Source organism: Cyprinus carpio, chromosome B15 (assembly GCF_018340385.1).
Source record: "Cyprinus carpio isolate SPL01 chromosome B15, ASM1834038v1, whole genome shotgun sequence".
In the NCBI taxonomy this organism is placed as follows: Eukaryota; Metazoa; Chordata; class Actinopteri; order Cypriniformes; family Cyprinidae; genus Cyprinus; species Cyprinus carpio.
Window position 1 is genome coordinate 23,012,324 of NC_056611.1, and position 20,325 is coordinate 23,032,648.

The 20,325-nt window shown below is 39.1% G+C and overlaps 1 protein-coding gene across 2 annotated transcripts in view; it reads left to right on the top strand.

Moving 5' to 3' along the window:
• nyap2a (neuronal tyrosine-phosphorylated phosphoinositide-3-kinase adaptor 2a) overlaps positions 1-19,758 on the top strand; it is a 40,374-nt gene extending 20,616 nt beyond the window's left edge. The window contains exons 4-7 of one of the 2 annotated variants that reach the window (XM_042739890.1): positions 150-1,340; positions 14,281-14,439; positions 14,518-14,639; positions 17,925-19,758. In XM_042739890.1, the coding sequence (XP_042595824.1) occupies positions 150-1,340; positions 14,281-14,439; positions 14,518-14,639; positions 17,925-18,155 (1,703 nt within the window). In that variant the 3' untranslated portion in view covers positions 18,156-19,758. Of the gene's footprint in view, positions 1-149; positions 1,341-14,280; positions 14,640-17,924 lie in introns of both variants that reach the window. The other variant, XM_042739889.1, reaches the window with a different exon arrangement.
• The last annotated feature ends 567 nt before the right edge of the window (positions 19,759-20,325 follow it).

Genomic DNA, 20,325 nt, shown 5'->3' on the forward strand with positions numbered 1-20,325 from the left:
AAAATATATATAAAAATATATATCTCATATCGTAATATAAGATTTTGGTCATATCCCCCACCCCTACTATCTACTTTATATTAGTTGTACTGTTGAATTCCATACAGTGCTAAAAGAAATCCTAAACATTTTCATTCTCTTGCCCACAGCATCTAAATCCCGCCCCTGCAGTGAGGATTACCGTCGCATGCCTCCACCCAAACCCAAACGCAACCCCAACACCCAGCTCAGCACATCCTTTGACGAGTCTTACATCCAAAACCATGGCAGCAAGGCTAAGTCCGCCTCTCTGCCGCGGCAACACAAAAATAAGTCTGCATCTCAGAATCAAAGCCCCGCCCCTGACACCGACGATGAGACGGAACCTGTTTATATAGAGATGGTGGGGAACATCTTACGAGACTTCAGTCGAATTGCCGGCACTAATGGCGATGAAGAGGACGACCAAGGTGAAAGTGTGTACGAGGAGATGAAATATCCTGCCTTCGATGATTTACCTTTATCTTTAGATCACGCGCAGTCGCGATGGGAGCAGTGTCCCACTGCTTTGGTGCCAGAAGTCGAACTTACACGACCCACCACTCCACGTGGTTCGCTGTGTGACATTCCCGCCCCGTTCCCGAATCTGCTTTCCCATCGGCCTCCTCTACTAGTATTCCCACCTGCTCCAGCCCAGTGTTCCCCCAACTCTGACGAATCCCCTCTTACTCCATTGGATGTCACCAAACTGCCCATGTTGGAGAACGTCGGGTATGGGAAACCTGGTGCATCCCCAACTAGCTCCGACCCTGGACCACAGGTGGAGCCGCAGCAGGTGTCTGGTAAACACCACCACCACCACCACCACCACCATCATCATCATCATCATCATAAGAAGTCAGCAGAGACTAAGGAGCAACAAACAATCACAGCATCAGGACGGTCCTCTGCTCCACCCCTGCCATCTGCGCTGTATAAAAGCGGTGGGTCGTCTGCCGCACATGGCTACCCAAGGAGCCACTCCGCCTGCCCCTCCCCTGTCAGTATGGGTCGCGCATTAACGCCACTTACCCTGAAGCGCCCCCCACCGTATGACGCTCTCATGACTGGGACGATCCCTCGCAGTGCATCTGGAGTTCCACATGGATCACGTGAGAGTGGGCGGCTCTCGAATTCCTCCAGTGTGCATGGAGGGTCCATGCAAAACGTCTCCACTGCGTCAGGCTCAAGCTCAGGGTCGGGAGGCCGAGGCAGTCGTACGCCAACCAGTCCTTTGGATGAGCTCAGCAACTTGTTCTCTTCCGGACGTAACATGTTGAAGAAAGGTTCCGGAAGCCGCAAGAGTAAGGAGTCAGCGGATGGTGAGTAAAACTGTTATAGTTGAACTAAACATGTAAACAAATACAAAGTTTGTGGTCAATAAGTCTTCTTATATGCTCATCAAAGCTACATTTATTTAATCAAAAATACAGTAAATAGTAGTATTGGTAAATATAACTACCATTTAAAATAACTGTTTTCTATTTTAATGTATTTTAAAAATGCAATTTATTCCTGTGATGACAGCCGAATTTTTAGCATCATTACTCTAGACTTCAGAGTCACATGATCCTTCAGAAATCATTCTAATAGGCTGATTTGCTGCTCAAAAAAAAAAATTCTTATTATTATTAATGTTGAAATCAGTTCTAGTACTTAATATTTTTGTGGAAAACATGATGCATTGTTTTCAGGACTTTTTGATGAATAGGAGATTCTAAATATTTTATATAATATTTTATTAGATAAGATTTAAATTTAGATTAAATAGAAATATTTTCCTTAAAAAAAAATAAAAAAAAACATATGACCCCAAACTGCTGAACTTGACAGGTTTTATAAATCTTTAAATTGCAATTAAATTATCAAAAAAATAAAAAAAATAAAAAGTTATATGCATTGGTCAATAAATGGTACACTGTATAATAGGATATTAGCAGCTTGACACGTTTTATAAATCTTTAAATTGTAATTAAATTGTCACAGTTTTTTTTAAGTTATATGCATTGGTCAATAAATTCTACACAGTGTAATAGGATATTTGATTGTGCATTTCTCCAATTTTTTTACATATTGTTCGCCTTTCCCATAATGAAGATAAAAAGAAATATTTATTTAAACTTGTCTCAAATTTTCTCATTTAAACAATAAATTAATAAATTAATAAATAAATACATACATAAATACGTAAATAAATAAATAAATAAATAAAAAGGATGAATCTGGGGTACAGTGAGACACTTACAGTGGAAGCGAATAAGGCCAAGCTGTTAATGTTAAAATAAGTACTAACCTTTCTGTTTAAAATTATGTCATGACAATGAAGTAGTAAAACTGGACAACACACCATAAACCCTAAAATAATTGTAAAAATTACGATAAAATCACTACAGCTCAAAAAACACATTTTTAACGGAAGAATAATATAATAATATAATAGTTCATTTTAAGCGTTGTGCCTCAATGTAACTTTGATTTAATTTCAGTTATTTGTGTTAAATTGTGTTTTTTAAGCCACAAATACTGTCTGGAAAATGTCTAAAAATAGATTTCAGCCATTGAACTGTTATGTGTGAAAATACAAGAACATAACTGTCAGCCTATTAATATCAGTGCAAGTAGAAATTAAGCAATCTAGAAAAAGACTTCTAATTAATTAGATCTACAAATGTTAAATCCAGCAAATACTGTAATTGAAGGGTTAACTGTGAGATATCTGGGGGCGATTGGTAGCCGTCTCAGTTACAACATCAAAGTGAGGGATGTTGTCTCATACAGCAAAGCCTGATTGGGTTTAAAGAGCGTGTGTAATCATCTTGAGAGCTGCAGCTAAGGACTTTTTTCCAGACTGTTATTTTTTCTCATGTGTGGAGGAGAGATGGCTTTCATGTCCTATTTCCACGGTCCACTTCCATCACCCCAGGTGTGTCTGTGTGCAAGTGTGTGTTTGAGCCCGTTCACAGATTAAAAATTGAGCGATCAACCTACGCACAGACCGTTCAGCATTCTTACAGTGTGCGGGACCCAGATTTTCCCACCCAAACAGAGCCTCTTCACATCAAATGTGAAGGTCGCCAGATTGTTGCATTGTGAGGGTTGTTGAGTGCCTTTCTCGTGAGCCTTTCAAATCTTTATTAAAATTGTAACGGATTCATTCTGAAACACTTCAGATTAACGAGTCAAGGCTATAATGTTGAACACCAAAAACTATTGTTATTTTTTAAGAAGCCAGAAGCCTTTATAAGAAGCCAAACCTCAACTCACCTTAATATAATAAGGCATATACACCACACAGATACACACACACACACACATCTTAGCTGTCCATCGTGTTCGATGATAACGCTTGCTCCAGGGATAGGGATGGGGGGGGGGTTTCAGCAACCATGCCGCTGGTGCCACTTCTCATGGGCGTAAAGTCCGATCCTTGATCCGCACACTCGACCGCAGATGGAGCAGGGGAAACCAGATACCAGGGGGGTGCCAGCCCGCCCGTTGGTGTCTCTTGATTCGCCTCATGGGATCGTTGGTCTTGGTTGGTTTGGTGTATTTGAGAGACCGCAGCGGCACAGGTGGCCTGCCAGGCTGATCGGTCAAGTGCCAGAGATTCTAGCTTCGTGAGGGGGATGTTTGCCCGCTTTAGGATGTCCCTGGTATAGTCCTTAAAACGACGCTTTTTGCCCTCCGGCGGAACGTTTAGCACCCACTAGTTGACTGTAAAGGACTTGGCGGGGCAGGCGATGTTCAGGCATGCGTATGGTATGCCCTATCCAACGCAGATGTTTTCTGGCCACAGCAGCTTCCATACAGATTGAGTCGGTGTTGCTGAGGATGACTGTTTGGGGGATTCGATCTTTCCAGGACAAGCTGAGGATTTTTTGTAAGCAGCGAATATGGAAGGCCTCTAGGTGGATGATGTGCTGGCGGTATGGGGTCCATGACTCTGCCCCATAAAGAAGAGTGGAGAGACATACCGCATTGTAAACAGCAACCTTGGTACTGACCTTCAGGTTACGATTTTCAAAGACCCTGCTGCGTAGGCGTCCAAAAGATGATGAGGCTTTATTTATCCGAGTGTGTATTTCTGTATCAAGGGAGCTGCTTGAGGACAGAGTGGAGCCGAGGTAGGTGAAGTGGTCCACTGATTTAAGTGGGACACCATTTATGTGAAAACTGGGGGGTGCGGGAACAGGGGTGGTGAGATGGAACATGACCTCGGTTTTTTGAGTGTTAACCTGTAGGCCGAAAGATTGGTACAGACTGGATATTATGTTAAGGGCGTACTGCATAGAGTCTGGGCTGTGGGCTAAGATTGCACAGTCATCAGCATACTGAAGCTCACAGATCTGGCGGATCTTTGTCTTTGTGTGAGCTTGGAGCCGACGAATGTTGAAGAGGCTTCCGTCAAGTCGGTATTCCACATGGACACCGTCTTCATGTCCCAGGACACGGTGGAAAAGGCATGTGATGGCAGAGAGGAGGATGTTAAAGAGCATCGGAGCCAAGACACAGCCTTGCTTCACCCCAACGTTTACCCCGAAAGACTCTGATTGGAGTTCTCCCATGAGGACTCTGGCTTGCATCCCATCATGCAGCTGCTGTAGGATGCTGAGAAACTTGGGTGGTACCCCAATTTTGGATAGGTGTTTCCAGAGCAACTCACGGTTGATGGTGTCAAAGGCTTTGCTGAGATCGATGAAGGCTACGAAAAGGTCTTTGTGATGCTCTCGACTCTTCTCCAGCAGCTGCCTCAAGACAAAAACCATGTCTGTTGTGGATCTGGTCTTCCGGAAGCCACACTGCGTTTCCGGAAGCACAGTTTCCGAGATGTGCTCAACCAGTCTGCTGAGCATGATCTTGGCCAGTACTTTCCCTGCGATGGAGAGGAGAGATATCCCACGGCTGTTGCCACAGACTGCTCTGTCTCCTTTCTGCTTGTATATGACAACAATGTTAGCATCCTTCCAGTCCTGTGGGAGGGTCCCATGTTCCCAGATGTTTTGAATCAGGAGGTGCAGGCGACGCGTGAGGGTGTATCCTCCATGTTTGAAAACCTCTGCAGGGATTCCATCGGGTCCAGCGCTTTTGTTGTTTTTCAGCCCTGAAATAGCTTGCCGGAGTTCTGAGAAAAGTGGTGGAGTATCCAGGTGCATGGTTGGTGGCAAGTCTGGCAGATTATCCAGGATGTGTTGGTCAACAGGGTTGGTGTGGTTGAAGAGATTCTCAAAATGATTTACCCAACGGGCAAGAATCTCGTGGCGGTCCTTGAAGAGCGTAGACCCCTCAGCTGATCGGACTGGAGCAATCACCCGCTTCCTGGGGCCGTACAATGCTTTTATGGCATCGTAAAAGCCTTGAGTGTTATTGCAGTCTGCCAGGTTTTGGATTTCGTGCGCCTTTTTCACCCACCAGATGTTCTCCATAGTCCGAAGGGGCTCGCTGGGTTTCTGCTCTTGCAGCAGTGAAGGTGGCTTTATGGGTAGGAGATCCAGGGCAGGACAAGAGAGCTTTATGGGCTTCATGCTTGGTTTTAAGAAGTGACTGTATCTCAGCTGAGTTGCAGTCAAACCAGTCCTGGTGATGTTTCCTTGATTGGCCAAGCGCTTCTGAAGCAGCGTTATGAATAGCCTGGCGTAGAGCTGGCCAATCAGCTGATTCCTCCGGGATCATGTTGAGGTTTTCAGCAAGAAGCCGTCGGAGGTTGTCTTTGATGGTGAGGTTGTTCAAAGCTTTGCAGTTTAGTTTCTTGTTTGGGACTCGCCTCGGAACACGAGGTTGAATACTCATGAGTAATTTGGATCTGACCATGAGATGGTCAGTCCAGCACTCAGCTCCGCGCATAACACGAGTGGTAAGGACATCTCGTCTATCCTTTTGACGGACAATCACGTAATCCAGGAGATGCCAGTGTTTTGAGCGGGGGTGCTGCCAGGTGGTCTTGAGCCTGTTCTTCATCTGGAAAATGGTGTTAGTGATGACCAGCTGGTGCTCTGCACAGAGAGAGAGGAGTCTGAGCCCGTTGCGGTTCATTTTCCCCACACCATGCTGGCCGATGACTTTACTCCATACCATATGCTCCGAACCCACTCTAGCATTGAAGTCTCCCATGAGTATGAGCCTGTCTTTAGCCGGGGTTTTCTGTAGGATGGCATCAAGAACTCTATAGAAATCCTCTTTGATGTTGTACTCGGCATCAAGAGTTGGAGCATATGCACTAATGAGAGTGGCGAATCGTTCCTTTGCCAGGGGAATGCGCCATGTCATCAATCTTTCATTGATGCCGATAGGGGTTTCCGGAATGCGCTGCAGCAGTTTAGACTTCACAGCAAAGCCAACTCCATGATTACGACGACTGCCTTCGGGGACCCCCTTCCAGAAGAAGGTGTACCCAGCACCAACCTCTGTCAAGGAGTCCTCCCCATGTAGTCTGGTCTCGCTGAGAGCAGCAATATCGATATCATATCTTGCAAGCTCCAGGGCCACCAGTGCTGTCCTGCGGTGGGGCCTGTGTCCGGGGTTTCGACCAGGTCCAACAGTGTTCGAACGTTCCACGAAGCAATGCTTAGCTTATTTTTTTTCCACTTTAATTTTTTTTTTTTTTTTTTTTTTTTTTTTTGACCCGCGCGAGGGGGGGATGCTCCGACGGTTGCGGTTTACCGTCCGGAGTGTAGGGAGCAGACAATTTTTGGACCACCTTTTCCAGGTCCTTCCCCATCACAGGGGTGAGCAGTGTGGGGCTGCTCAGTCGCAATGGAAGCTGCCGAAAAGACTCGCTGCTCCATCCCGCAGTCCTAGCGACCATCACTCCATTGCCGCCTGTGTGCATAGTTTGGCTAGACACTCCCAGCCACATCCTTGGCCTGTGCCCACCACCATTCCACATCGCCACAGGACTTTTATGGGGGGGGGGGGAGCGGGGGCAAGAAGCTTGCGCATAGGTGAGGATTAAGGTGAGGGTGAGGGTGCGCAAACCTAACTCCCACCATCTTCACTCCTGCCAGATGGACCTCCAGTGGCATGAGGGAACCCATGACGACCTTCGTCTGGCAGGAAGTTGCAGGGGGCTGCCGGTGGTCCGGGTCAGTTGGACTCCGCCTATGCCTGTCCCCAAGTGCAGATTTGTCTTCGGGGTTTACTCCCCTAGCCACTGTACCCTCCCGAGTTAACCCACGTGGCAGGGGGTTTGCCTTCTTCCGCCTTCCCAGCCGTTGTGGTGGTTCTCACACCACCATCTTCCGTCTGCGCCGCCGTTGGGGTCTTTGCTATTTGCCCATAGTTGGGACTATTTACCCATAGCTGGGACAGTGGTTGACGGGCAGCAGGACATTTCCATTCACTGATGGGCCTGCATGCCACGTCTCTGGGGCCCACTGCTGCTCCGAGATCCCGTGCAACTTAGCCTGGAACCGCAAGGGCCCAGTTACCATGTGTGCCACGAGGAGGCAACGAACGAGATCTTGGCAGTGGAGAGGCTATGTACCGGCTGAGGAGGCTTACACACTCGGCTCCTCTTTTCGCCCCTGAAAAAAACAAGGGGCTATCCGGTGGCAGCAGCTGAAAGCAGAAAGTAGCCAGCAGAACTACAAGACCTACAAGCACTACTACTCCAACACTGCTGCACTGACGCGTCACACGCCCTGTGTACATACACACAAAGAAGCAGGTCAGTCTACACACACACACACACACACACACACACACAGAAGCAGGTCAGTCTGGCCATCACAGTCAATTTTACGGTACCCAGTCCTGCAGAGACACACAAACACACAAAGACTCCTCCTGTCAGTATGTCTTCCACGGATCTGTGACTTGGGCTTCGTGCCTGACAGTGTGTGGAGGTGTGTGAGATTAACAGGCTGCCGGCATTAGTATGTGTGTGTGTGTGTGTGTGTGTTTGCCTGACACACAAAGAGAAAAGCCAGAGATAGTGAAGAATCTGTCACAGCGATCCAAAACACACCAGTATCTCATTCTTATTTACAGCTCAACATCAGTCTGCTAAGAAACACGGCTGTGGCCACATGTGAGATTATGATCAGAATTCACTCATCCGTTTCTGATATATTCAGATTTAGGCTTGTGAGTTAAAAACCTTGCAAATGCTGTATTACAGAATGTTTTTAATATATTGTAATATATTTTAATAAATTAAAGAATCATTTATTCCTGTGATGGCAAAACTGAATTTTTTTAGCTGGCATTTCAGTCTTCAGTGTCACATTATCATTCTAATATGCTGATTTGAATCATCCTTATTATTTTTAATGCTGAAAACATTTTTTTTCTTTTATAATGTAAACATTTTCAGGATTCTATGATTAATTGGAAGTTCAAACGAACATCATTTATTGAAAACAGATTTTTTTTTGTAATATTATAAATAATATAATAAATAATATCTTTAAATTATATATATATAGACAATAATACTTTTGTCCTATTTAATCTTATTAAAAAATCCCTTTGTTTCTATGCAATAATACAATAATATAAATAAAGAATGAAAGTTTAATGTAAAAAAGTTGTTTTTAAGGATTATTAAGATTTATGGGTAACACTTTACAATAAGGTTCATTAGTTAACATTAGTTAAGTACTTTAGTTAACATGAACTAAGAATGAACAATACTTCTACAGCATTTATTAATCTTGGTTAATGTTAATTTCAACATTTACTAATGCATTATTAAATTAAAGGTTGTGCTTGTTTACATTAGTTAATTAACATGAATTAACAATGAACGACTGTATTTTCATTAACTAACATTAACAAAGATTAATAAATACTGTAATTAATGCATTGTTCATGTTAGTTAATACATTAACTAACATTAACTAATGGAACCTTATTGTAAAGTGTTACCGATTCATGATCTTTTGATCATTGTAGATCAATATCAGCCGACCTATCAGCCATAATATAAAAACAATTACTGATCATATCAGCCTAAATGTCTATGGCAGTGCCTGTTCACTATTCAAATAATCTGATTATTTTGATATTTCAGATATTGTATGGGGCGTCATTGATTGAATAAACCTTCTTCTCTACAGATCCCATATTTAAGGTCACTCTTACTTAAACTTCACGATTGGGCTGTAAATGGGTATTTTCAGATCCACCCATTTAGGGATAAAACAATCAATGACTGAGCTCTTCCTGTTCGGGGCAGTTATCCCTGTCCAAATCCTGTTAGGGAATTCTACTACAACTCAGCATGACACCATTCGGCGCCAGAAAGACATACAGAGTCTGAACATGTGCCAGTGGCACACAATAGTGTTTGTGCATTAATCTGTCTTAAAAATCAGTCTAATTTAAATATGATACAAGTCTGTTATTATTATGCCCTACAGTGCCCATAAATAGCTTAATGTCACAGCTACGTTAAATGAAATGCACGAAGAAGGCGATGAACACCGCAAATAGTCTTTAATAATCCACAATAGGGCAAACACAGGACAGACAGGCAGGATCACACATAGAGACATAGTAGACCGGACGACAAACAGAGAACACAGCTAATATAGTGGAGCAACTGAGGATAATTAACCCGACACACCTAAACCAAATGACATAATCAAACTGAGACAGAAACTAGGTCAAACATAGCACATGGGGAAGAAAACACAACAAAACAGGTCCATGAGGTGTCACACTTAACAGACAGCAGTCTCCTGCTACGTCTTAATATGCAGCTGTATTTAAATTTAATAGTGCTTTTCCTGAAGCATCGAAAAGCTTAATAGTTTCTAAAATTAAGTGTCTGAGTAACTTCACATACTCTAAGGTTACATTAGCATATACTAATAATGATCCTACGCATTTAATATATTTCCTCATCATTATGGCTCTGAGGATGGCATATATTAGCATAATTTAGAGGCACAGAAGTGCTTACATTGTGCCCTGCTGTGACATAGAGAGCTGATCTGTGTAACATGAACATAATGGCAGATCAGGTTAGCTGTCAGGCTGAGAACAGAGAATATGATTGAGAAGAAATTCTGATCAGGATCTTCCAAGAATATGCCATTAAACAGAGACAGACTGACTCCAGTGCAACAAAATACTTACATATAGTGTTATAGTTTCCATTATGACAATTTCATTCTGGCAGTTTTAAAGTGCCTCTCTGTTTTCTATCCCATCTAATCAGCCTTTATGGCAGCAACTTTTCTATGACATCACTATATATATATATATATATATATATGTGTGTGTCTGTGTGTATGTATGTGTGTGTGTGTTATATAGCCCCACCCCATATATATATATATAGTGACCCATGTTTCTCATGTGATTTAGTTTTTATGTGAACCATTCCAATCTATGTTGGGCAGCGTTCTCAGAAATTTTAGTTGAGTACCTGTTTTAAATGAACTTCAGATTGCTTCACAAGATCTGTGCCACTGCATGCTGATATGATACATATTGAAAAAGTTCTGTGAACAGTTAATTATGTATGTTCTTTGCATAATTATGCATAATTGCGCATGTGCTTTTGCAGATTTTCTATTTCTTTTAAAACCATATTTCCATCACTTTTTATCACTTCCTCAGCTACTTGTTCTAGTAGCAGTTTCAGTCTCAACCCTTTAACACCTCACCACCAAAACTAAAAAAACAAAAAAAAAAAAAAAAAAACAACACTGCAACTTTATTTTTTTAATAATTGCAACTTAATTCCTTCCAGTTGTAACTTTATTTTGCAAATACTACTTTGTTTTCTCATAATTGTGAGTTTATATCCCACATTGAGACTTTATGTCTTATTTTAAACTTTATCACACAATTAGCTTGTTTCTTTATTTTTTACTCTGTGACTGAAACTGGCCTCCATACTCATCTGTTTCTCCCCACCTCTGTTTCTGATCGCAACAAATCCCTTAAGCTAAGAAAACTCTTAGTTGTAATTATAAACAAATGATCGCTAAAAGAGGTTTGGTGCAATCGGCAGCTGATCTTTAGATCCCTAAACGAGGACTGAAACCCTGGAGATAAACTACAACCTGTCTCTTGTTTGGCTCCTGCTGTGTCTTTTAGTCTTGTTTCAGTGGTGTTGTCTGTGTCCATTAGCTCTGAGTGCCAAAAGATATTTGGCATAGCATTTCACTCTAACTGGATGAGGAGAACATGTTTCTATGTTGGCTGCTGTTTGCTGAAAAGCCTTGTAGAACAACCCTACAAGACCCTGACCCTGTGAACACTGACAAGAACACAGTCCTGCCAACATACACCTAAATTTCCCTCTGCTAATGGACTCAAATTCACACACACACACACACACACACACACACACACACACACACACACACACACACACACACACACACAAACTATATCCAGGCATTGACCGTGTGCATGTTAATAAGTAAATATGATAAATTTGTCGCAGTCTTAGCATTAACGGCCAACACTAATGACAGTGGACACTAATTAAATGTAGACTAATGGAGCAGGACACCACAGACTAATGGGATTTCAACAGACGTGGCCAGACAGTTTGTGTGTGTGTTCCCAGAGAGATAAAGTACGGTAAATAAGGTTTTCGAGTAGCTAATGTGAGACCAGAATGCAAAATAAACAGACATTGCCAATGTCAGCAGAGGACTATAAGGGACACACTGTTTATATTTATTTTTTAAATGAGAATATGGGTAATTTTTTTACACCAAATATAGCCTATATATATATATATATATATATATATATATATATATATATATATATATATATATATATATATATATATATATATATATATATATATATATTTTTTTTTTTTTTTTTTTTTTTTTTTTTTTCTTGAATTTGTTATGACAAAACAAAAAAATACTGACAAAATACATAATATATAATATCTTTAAAAATAAATCTCACAAGGAGTTGTAAGCTGTGTTTAATTCACTAAAAAGTACCGGGTCATAACTGTAATTCATTAAGCAGTCAGACGACACTGGTTATGCCATACTGTATGTTTATGATTCATGAAAAAGAACTGACTCATACAAGTAATTAATTCAGGATTCGCACCGCACTGGTTGTGCCATTACTGTATGTTTACGGTTCACTAAAAAGAACCGACTTGTAAGAGTCATTAATTCAGGAACCAGACTACACTCTTTGCGCCATACTGTATGTTTATGATTCACTAAAAAGAATCTGCTCATTAGAGTCATTCATTCGAGAGTTGGACTACACTAGTTGTTCTGTACTGTATGTTTTTTGATTCCAAAAAAAAAAAAAAAAAAAACGGCTCATAAGAATCATTTGTTCAGAAGTCGGACTGCATTGGTTGCATTGTACTGTATGTGTTTGATTCACTAAAAAGAACCATTTTGTAAGAGTAATTAATTCAGGAATCAGACTACACTGGTTGCGCCGTACTGTATGTTTATGATTCCCTAAAAAGAATTGGCTCTTAAGAATCATTCATTTAGGAATCAGACTTCACTGGTTGCGCCGTACTGTATGTTTTTTGATTCACTAAAAACAACCAACCCATAACAGTCAATAATTCAAAAATCTGACTTTACAGTGATTGTGGATTCTGTATGTTATTCTTTATGACTCACTAAAAAATAATGGCTGGCAAAAGTCATTCATTCAGCAATCAAACTACACTGGTTGCTCTGTACTGTATGTGTTTGTTTCTCTAAAAATAACTGATTCATAAGAGTCATTAACTTGGAAATCGGACAACACTGGTTGTGCCATACTGATTCACTAAAGAATCGACTCATTAAAATTATTCATTCAGGTTTCAAACTACACTGGTTGCACCAATACTGTATGTCTTTGACTCTCTAAAAAGAACTTGCTCATAAGAATCAACGTCAGTTGGTTTTCTAGTTTCTTTTTTTCAATAGAACCAGTTTACAGTTCACAAATCTAAAAAGAGGTGCTGTGTGTATGTAGAAAAAATACCTATTCCTGAAAGGAATTAGGTGCTAAAATGAATTTAAGATGCAATCGCTATGAAACAGCATGGCACGATTCTGTTTCGCAACCCTAGATGCAATGCTGCATGAACTGAAATGAACTGATGTAGCTCATGCTTTTTATTAGCATACGGCTTCAGTCGTGACACACACACACACACACACACCCACACACACACACACACTGATGACATATGCTGATGTCACCTTCAATTCCTACGCCCGTAAGTGTCAGACGATATAGCTAAGCACACGTCTATATGGAAGATATGGACACGCATTCAGATACTCTTGCCAGCTGAAATAATTGAAAAGCTTTCATCTGTTAGTAAAGCAATTTCCCTAATGTCTTCAGAGCCAGTGAAAGACGTGATGAATGTGACTGCTAATGCATCCCCTGTGAGGGGAGAGAGATTAAGAGAGAGATGGAATGAAAAAAATACAAAGATAAAGGGACTGACTGTACAAAAGAGGAAAGAATGGAGGGTAAAAACAAAGAAATGTCAAGTTTGAGCCTAAGTAAACATGTCTTCTGTTTTTTTTATTTTTTTTTTATATTTATCAATACTAACCAAGTTTATTACACAAGCAACTGTAATTTAAACCTTACATATTTGTTTAATTATATATATACATATATATTGTATATATACACACACACATATATATATATATATATATATATATATATTTGTTAGTATAGTATGTAAACTAGTCTAAATAGTAGCATGCTACAGTACATTGTTGGCACATTTCAAGTTTAAAGAGCAAAAATTGTCCCCTTATATTTTAAAAAAAAAACTATATATATATATATATAAAATATATATATATATATATAATATATATATAAAAAAAAAAAAATAAAAATAAAATTAATATAAAAATATAAAATTATATTTTTAAGCAATCTTATAAAATAAAACTAACAAACACACACACAAAAAAAAACAAAAAACACACACACACACACACACACATATATATATATATATATATATATATTTAATTACTTATTTAATTATATTTAATACTTTTATTAAAAAAATTTATTCATTTATTTCATGCATACAGACATTCTAAACACACATTGCACAATATACATATTGTATACTGCAGAAATAGCAATAAGATAGTGTGGTATTCTAAGTTGTTTTGTCTCTTTTGTGACTGTATTTTGAGACTGTATTTGTACTGCAGCACTATTACAAATCAAAGCACTCATACGTGAAACTGCAAAATCATTCTCATAAAAACAGAGAGCTGGAGACTTATACAGCGTACTGAAATCTCTACCTCTTTTTCTCTCTTCTAGGTGAAAGTAAAGGCAGAAGTGACAGCAGGGACAGAGCCCTCCGTAGCTCTTCTCCAAAATCACAGGATTGGGAAACGCCCACAGGACAATCAGCCACGCCCACCGCCACGCCCAGTCGGTTTGGCCGCTCCTCCATCAGCCCGACCACCATGCTCGGAGGTGCGTCCTATCCACAAAAACAAATAAGGATGTTAGTTAATTTTAGATACTTATTTAACATATTTTCTTTCATTTTAGAAACAAAAGCCGGGTGTAAACTCGGTCGCTCTGCATCCACATCAGGAGTCCCGTCCCCTGTGGGAACGCCCCAAAGACACGCCTCCGACACCTCCGCCCAACCGTGCGGGACCCCGTTCCAGGTACAACCCCCTTATTCCTCAGAATGAGCGAGAGATGGCATGCGTGTGGAATTCGGTTCCTGTCTCGGTGTCTGTCGGCACTCGGTGTCATGTCTTTGACCTTTGACTCCACGGCTGCGTGTATATCCTATTCTGTCTGCTGCTTCCGCTGCCGTGCATTTTGTTTGGCTCACGCCATTCATCGTCTGTCTATGTATGCGTATGTGTGTGTTGTTTGTCTTTGGTCCAGATCAAGGCTGCCTTCCCATCATGCTCTGAAGAGGCTCTCACATTTAATTTGTCCTCTGCAAGTTTATGCCAAGAGATCCACAATCAGGGTTTTATACATCAGACAGTTTAAGCACTTGAGAGAAGGTTCAAATGATCTGAATCTGAATGAGAAGCTCTTCAGAGCGGCGGCGGACAGCTTTACTCTCGACCCGCAGCATCCTCAATCTGTTCGGTCTCTATCACAATGTTTCAGACGTTGTGGTTGGGTTCCTCAGATGTACAGACATCAAACACAGCTGTTAATGCCATGAAACTGAAAAAAAACAAAAACTGATTCTTAAAAGCAGGAGCCTCAGTCCAAAGCATACACCATATGATTGAAATTGACTGAAATATTGACAATATGATTGGCAGTTTCCCCAAAATACCCCCAGGAGCTTTGGAACTGCTTGAAAATCATTCATAGAATGGACAAAATGGCCATAAATATGTGCAGCATTAAGTATAAGTGCATATATCCTTATATTAAGGCTGTAATTTAAATTATTTAATTTCAGTTATTTTATTCTGTAAGTAATCTGTTTATGCATGCAGCTCAAGAGAACAAAATAATACAAAAAAAAAATCATTCACATCCTCATACTCACCAAGTTTAAACAAAAACAAACAAAAAAAAATTAAAAATAATTATTAAAAATTATTACAAATTTATATATATATATTTATTTATATTTAATTTTATAAAATAAAAATAAATTAAAAAAATACATAAAAGGCAAGAGACTACAAAGCTGAAATTTCAGCAGTCTTCAGTGTCACAACTTGTTTCAGAAATCATTTTAATAAGCTGATTTTAGGATTCTTTGATAAATAGAAAGTTCAAAAGAACTGCATTTATTTGAAATAGCAATCTTATCTTTGCGGAATAAAATATCAATTAATTCATTAAAAAAAAAATCGTACTGACCTCAAACTTTTGAACACTTGACTATGGAAGTTTAATGATGTTTACTTTAAAGGAAAGAGCTGTAAGAAAAGTGCCACTTTAAATAAAAAGTTCAGCATTTTCTATTCAACGGGTAAATCTAAAAAATGGCTGTTTGATGTGTGTATATATGTATCCAGACATGGCATTTATATCAGTGTCACATGTCAAATGCTCTCTCCTGTTTGTCTGTGTGGCCTTATTTGAGCAGGTTTTTAGAGCTATTGTATTATGTACAAAAATCCTGTAATAATGATTATGTTTTCCACGTCAAAGTCACTTTCACAGAGACTGGGGAGTCAGTTACACAACTCACTACACAAACTCACCAAAACACACTCTTTATACCACAACTGACGAAAGCTGATGAGAACACACCCACTCTTTTATAGGAACACAGTAATATGCCATACAAAACAGACATGACGTACACAATTATTCACTCAGAATATAACATAATAAGACATAAAACACATTTAGTATGCTGTCTGATGTACTCTCACTCCCCAGTTGTGTGTTTGATTGTTAGCGCCTGTAATTCAACTAACCCAAATAAACCTAAAAATCGAGGGATAAAACTAACCCCAACAAAACAAAAAATAAAACCTTGTCAAAATCATTTCCTTGTCCTTCTCAGCGTCCACTGTACTTTCTGTGTCTGTCTGCTGCTTCCTTTCTCAAAAGCACAAACGTGTGTGTACTATATGTGTATATGTGTGTATGTGTGTGTGTGTATGTGTGTGTGTGTGTGTGTGCATGTCTGCAGTATGTGCTCTGTTACAAAACCTAGTTGGCAAAACCTCATTTTATTTAGGCAACTTTACTATGCTGCCTCCTTAATGCTGTATTACATGTATCCTTATAAGTAATTTCAAATCTGTTATTTTAGTATTATTTATGCACAAATATAGTATTTATTAATTTAGCTTTTATTTTTATATATTTGAATTTTTAGTAATTTTAGTAATTAGTGAACTTGCTGTGTGTGTTTTTCATTTTATTTATTTTTTTCTAAAAAAGCATCCATTTATTTTTATTTCAGTTTTAATAATTTTATTACTTCAACTTATTTCAGTAAATCGCCATGGCAACATTTCTAAGTTTTTCATGTAATATTTATTTTTATTTCATCTTTTTAGTTACTCAAAGTGATTTTTAATAATTTAACAATAACAACAAATTCCCTAAAACAGTAATTAAAAATAGATTTTATTGAAAGTGTATGTATCACACTTTTATAAATTTACTAGATTATCACTTTGTTAGCTTAGCAACATATTAACATTAAACTCTGCTGAAATAAACTGTCATTATTATTTTTTATTAATGTTTTTAATTAGTTTTATATTTTGTTTTCATCTTAATTTTCAGTTAAAGTTTTAGTAATGTGTCATTTTGTCAATTTTATTAGGTTTTCTTTAAAAAATGTCTGTTTTATTTTTACTTACTCCGTTAAACTAAACGAATATGAGAAAAGTTGGCAACTAGCTGAAATAAAATCAGTATTCATTTTTTATCAGACAACATTTATTTTAAGTAATAAAATTATTTGTATAGTTTTAGTAACTATATTAACCCTAAATATAAGTGCTTCACAGAAGTGCTATTAGAATGACACAGACTTGCTGCCTATATAGAGTGTTCCCAAATCACTCACTTATTGGTTACATGACATTTAGAATGCTGTCTTAGAAGGCAGCTGCCTATGTAGGCAGCTCACTAGGTATTGAAACAGAGCTATAGTGATGTTGTGTTGCCTATAAAATTGTTTTAATTTGTGTTTGTACAGGTGCATGGGCAATTTAATATGTGTGTACATGATTAAGATATTCTGTGTGTGTGTGTGTGTGTGTGAGAGAGAGAGAGAGAGAGAGAGAGGAGAGAGAGAGAGAGAGAGAGAGAGAGAGCATTAAACTGAATGGCAATGCATTCTGACTGCTCTGACTCTGTAAGAGGAGATTAATTATTAAACAAATCCTTTATTATTAAAGAACACTGTGAACGCCTTCACCCTTAAAAAAATATAAGGGCTACAAAATTAAAAGCAGTTCTGCATGCACCAACATTGTCTCGCCCTTGCCACCCATTAGATGCCCCCAATGCCCTGGGCATGTGGGGACAGCACCATGATGGAGATGATCGAGAAGAAACGTCACCTGTGCAAGGAGATAAAAGCCAGACAGAGACCTTCAGACAAAGCCCTGTGCAAGCAGGACAGCATGCCCATCCTGCCCAGCTGGAAGAAGACCAACGGGGGCAAGAAATACGGTCCCCCTCCGTACTCCACCCAAACCACTGTCTTCTGGGACACTGCTATATAAAGAGTGACCAGTGAACTACAGCCATGGAGACTGAGGGGGCATGTCCAAAAACTGATTGACAGCTAAAGGGAAGCAGGACTAAGAGAAAAATGCACAGTGATGGATTATCAAAACTCCCTGGTTTCCTGTCGCTGTTAATATTTGATATTTTTATATTGGAGATAACTGTCTTAATATAAAATATGATTAGTGATTTTATAAAGAGGAACTCTCGAAATGAGATCTAAGAGTGAAAACGGTACACTTTTACCCATGAGATGATATTTGTCCTCTTCGAAATGGTATTTCTATTTATTTTATATCCTTTTTGGGGTGTTTCTATATTTGGCACTCATCCGTGTGTCTGGGGAAATAATCTATAATGTGTGGTGAAATATGTGCAGTAATTCCATTGAGAATACATGTTGTTTTTGATGCCTATGCATTTGGTTATACGGCATGGACGGCGCTTTTGTTCATTGTCTGTTTTTCATATGGAGAGTTTATTTGAAAATGCTATATTTTTTGGTGTCTGTATTTTAAATGTCGGATCGTGAAGTGTCAGGTTGTCGTTCCTATGACTTCTGGGTTAGACTTGAAGGTGATCGGCTGGATTTTAAGATACTAGGTCAGATTATGAGATAACTGGGTTATTAAAGTAAAGCTCGGGCAGTTGGTCAGATATTGAGTGTACGGTCAGATAAACCAGGAGGGCACTTTCTGTTTTGCGAGGTCAGCTGGTGCATTCAATTGTGAGCACTGTAAACTCACAAACACACACTAATATCAGCTGCTTTATGGCCTAACATTTGGTGCTTTTCAACTACTTTCTTGAATGTTCAAGCTTAATAGCTACATGACAGTCATACACATAATACATCTGGCACAAAATTAGCATGGGCGGTTCATGTATGTTCAGTAGGATTGCACATGGTCAGGGATTGGATGATGAAAATTCATAAATCTTGTCTTCTGCCATGTCAGATAGTATCTTGAATACAGACACCGTCCTTTTTATGAAGCACTATGCAGACATAATGTCAGTTTACATGTTCATATATCACTGCGACATGAGTCAAGGGCAGGCAATATCATACTGAAAAGGCTCAGAAAGAAAAGACCAGGCCATCATTTACTCTGATCAGATGCTGTGCATCAAGGCTCCATCCATAGCTTTACCACGTAATCAAAAAGCCATGCTGGTGCATTCAAGCACATCTGACTATATGTGAACTAGTTATCATAAGAGTTTGCACACTAGCAAGTCAAGCACAGTTTTAACATGGCAGGAGAGTAAATGCCTTTCGTTGTGTATGTCTGGAATCGGATCAAACTATTTGGGGCAAGAAACATACTAAATGCAAGTACACAAACAAATGCATTGCTAACACCGGAAGCGATTGGTTTCTTAAAGGGGCAGCTCACCCAAAAATGAAAATTCTGTCATCATTTAGTAACCCTTAAGTTGTTCCAAACCTATGTAAGTTTCTTTCATCTGCTGAGCACAAAAGATGATATTTTGAAGAATGTTGGTAACCAAACAGTTGAAGGTAACATTTTTGGGTGAACTATCCCTTTAAGTGTGGCAGTAACAAACCTCAGTATTTAAAAAGGCAATAGACCCTTGTGAAAAATAAATATACTAAAATGTGACCCTGGACCACAAAACCAGTCTTAAGTCACTGGGGTATATTTTTAGCAATAGTCAAAAAAAAAAAAAACATTGTATGGGGTCAAAATAATTTTCTTTTTTTTTAATGCCAAAAATCATTAGGATATTAAGTAAAGATCATGTTCCATGAAGATATTTTGTGAATATCCTACCATAAATATATCAAAACTTAATTTTTGATTAGTAATATGCATTACTAAGAATTCATTTGGAAAACCTCAAAGGGGATTTTCTCAGTATTTTGATTTTTTTGCACCCTCAGATTCCAGATGTTCAAATACTTGTATCTTGACCAAGAAAATGTCCAATCCTAATAAACCATACATCAATGGAATGCTTATTTATTCAGCTTTTGGATGATGTATAAATCTCAGTTTAGAAAAATTGACACTCAAGACTTTTTGTGGTTTTGTGGTCCAGGGTCACAAATGTGTTTGAAATACATTTACTAAATCCAAAATACATAAATTTTTTATTAGGGGAGAGCTGCAGGAATGAGTCGTAAACATCGACTCATCT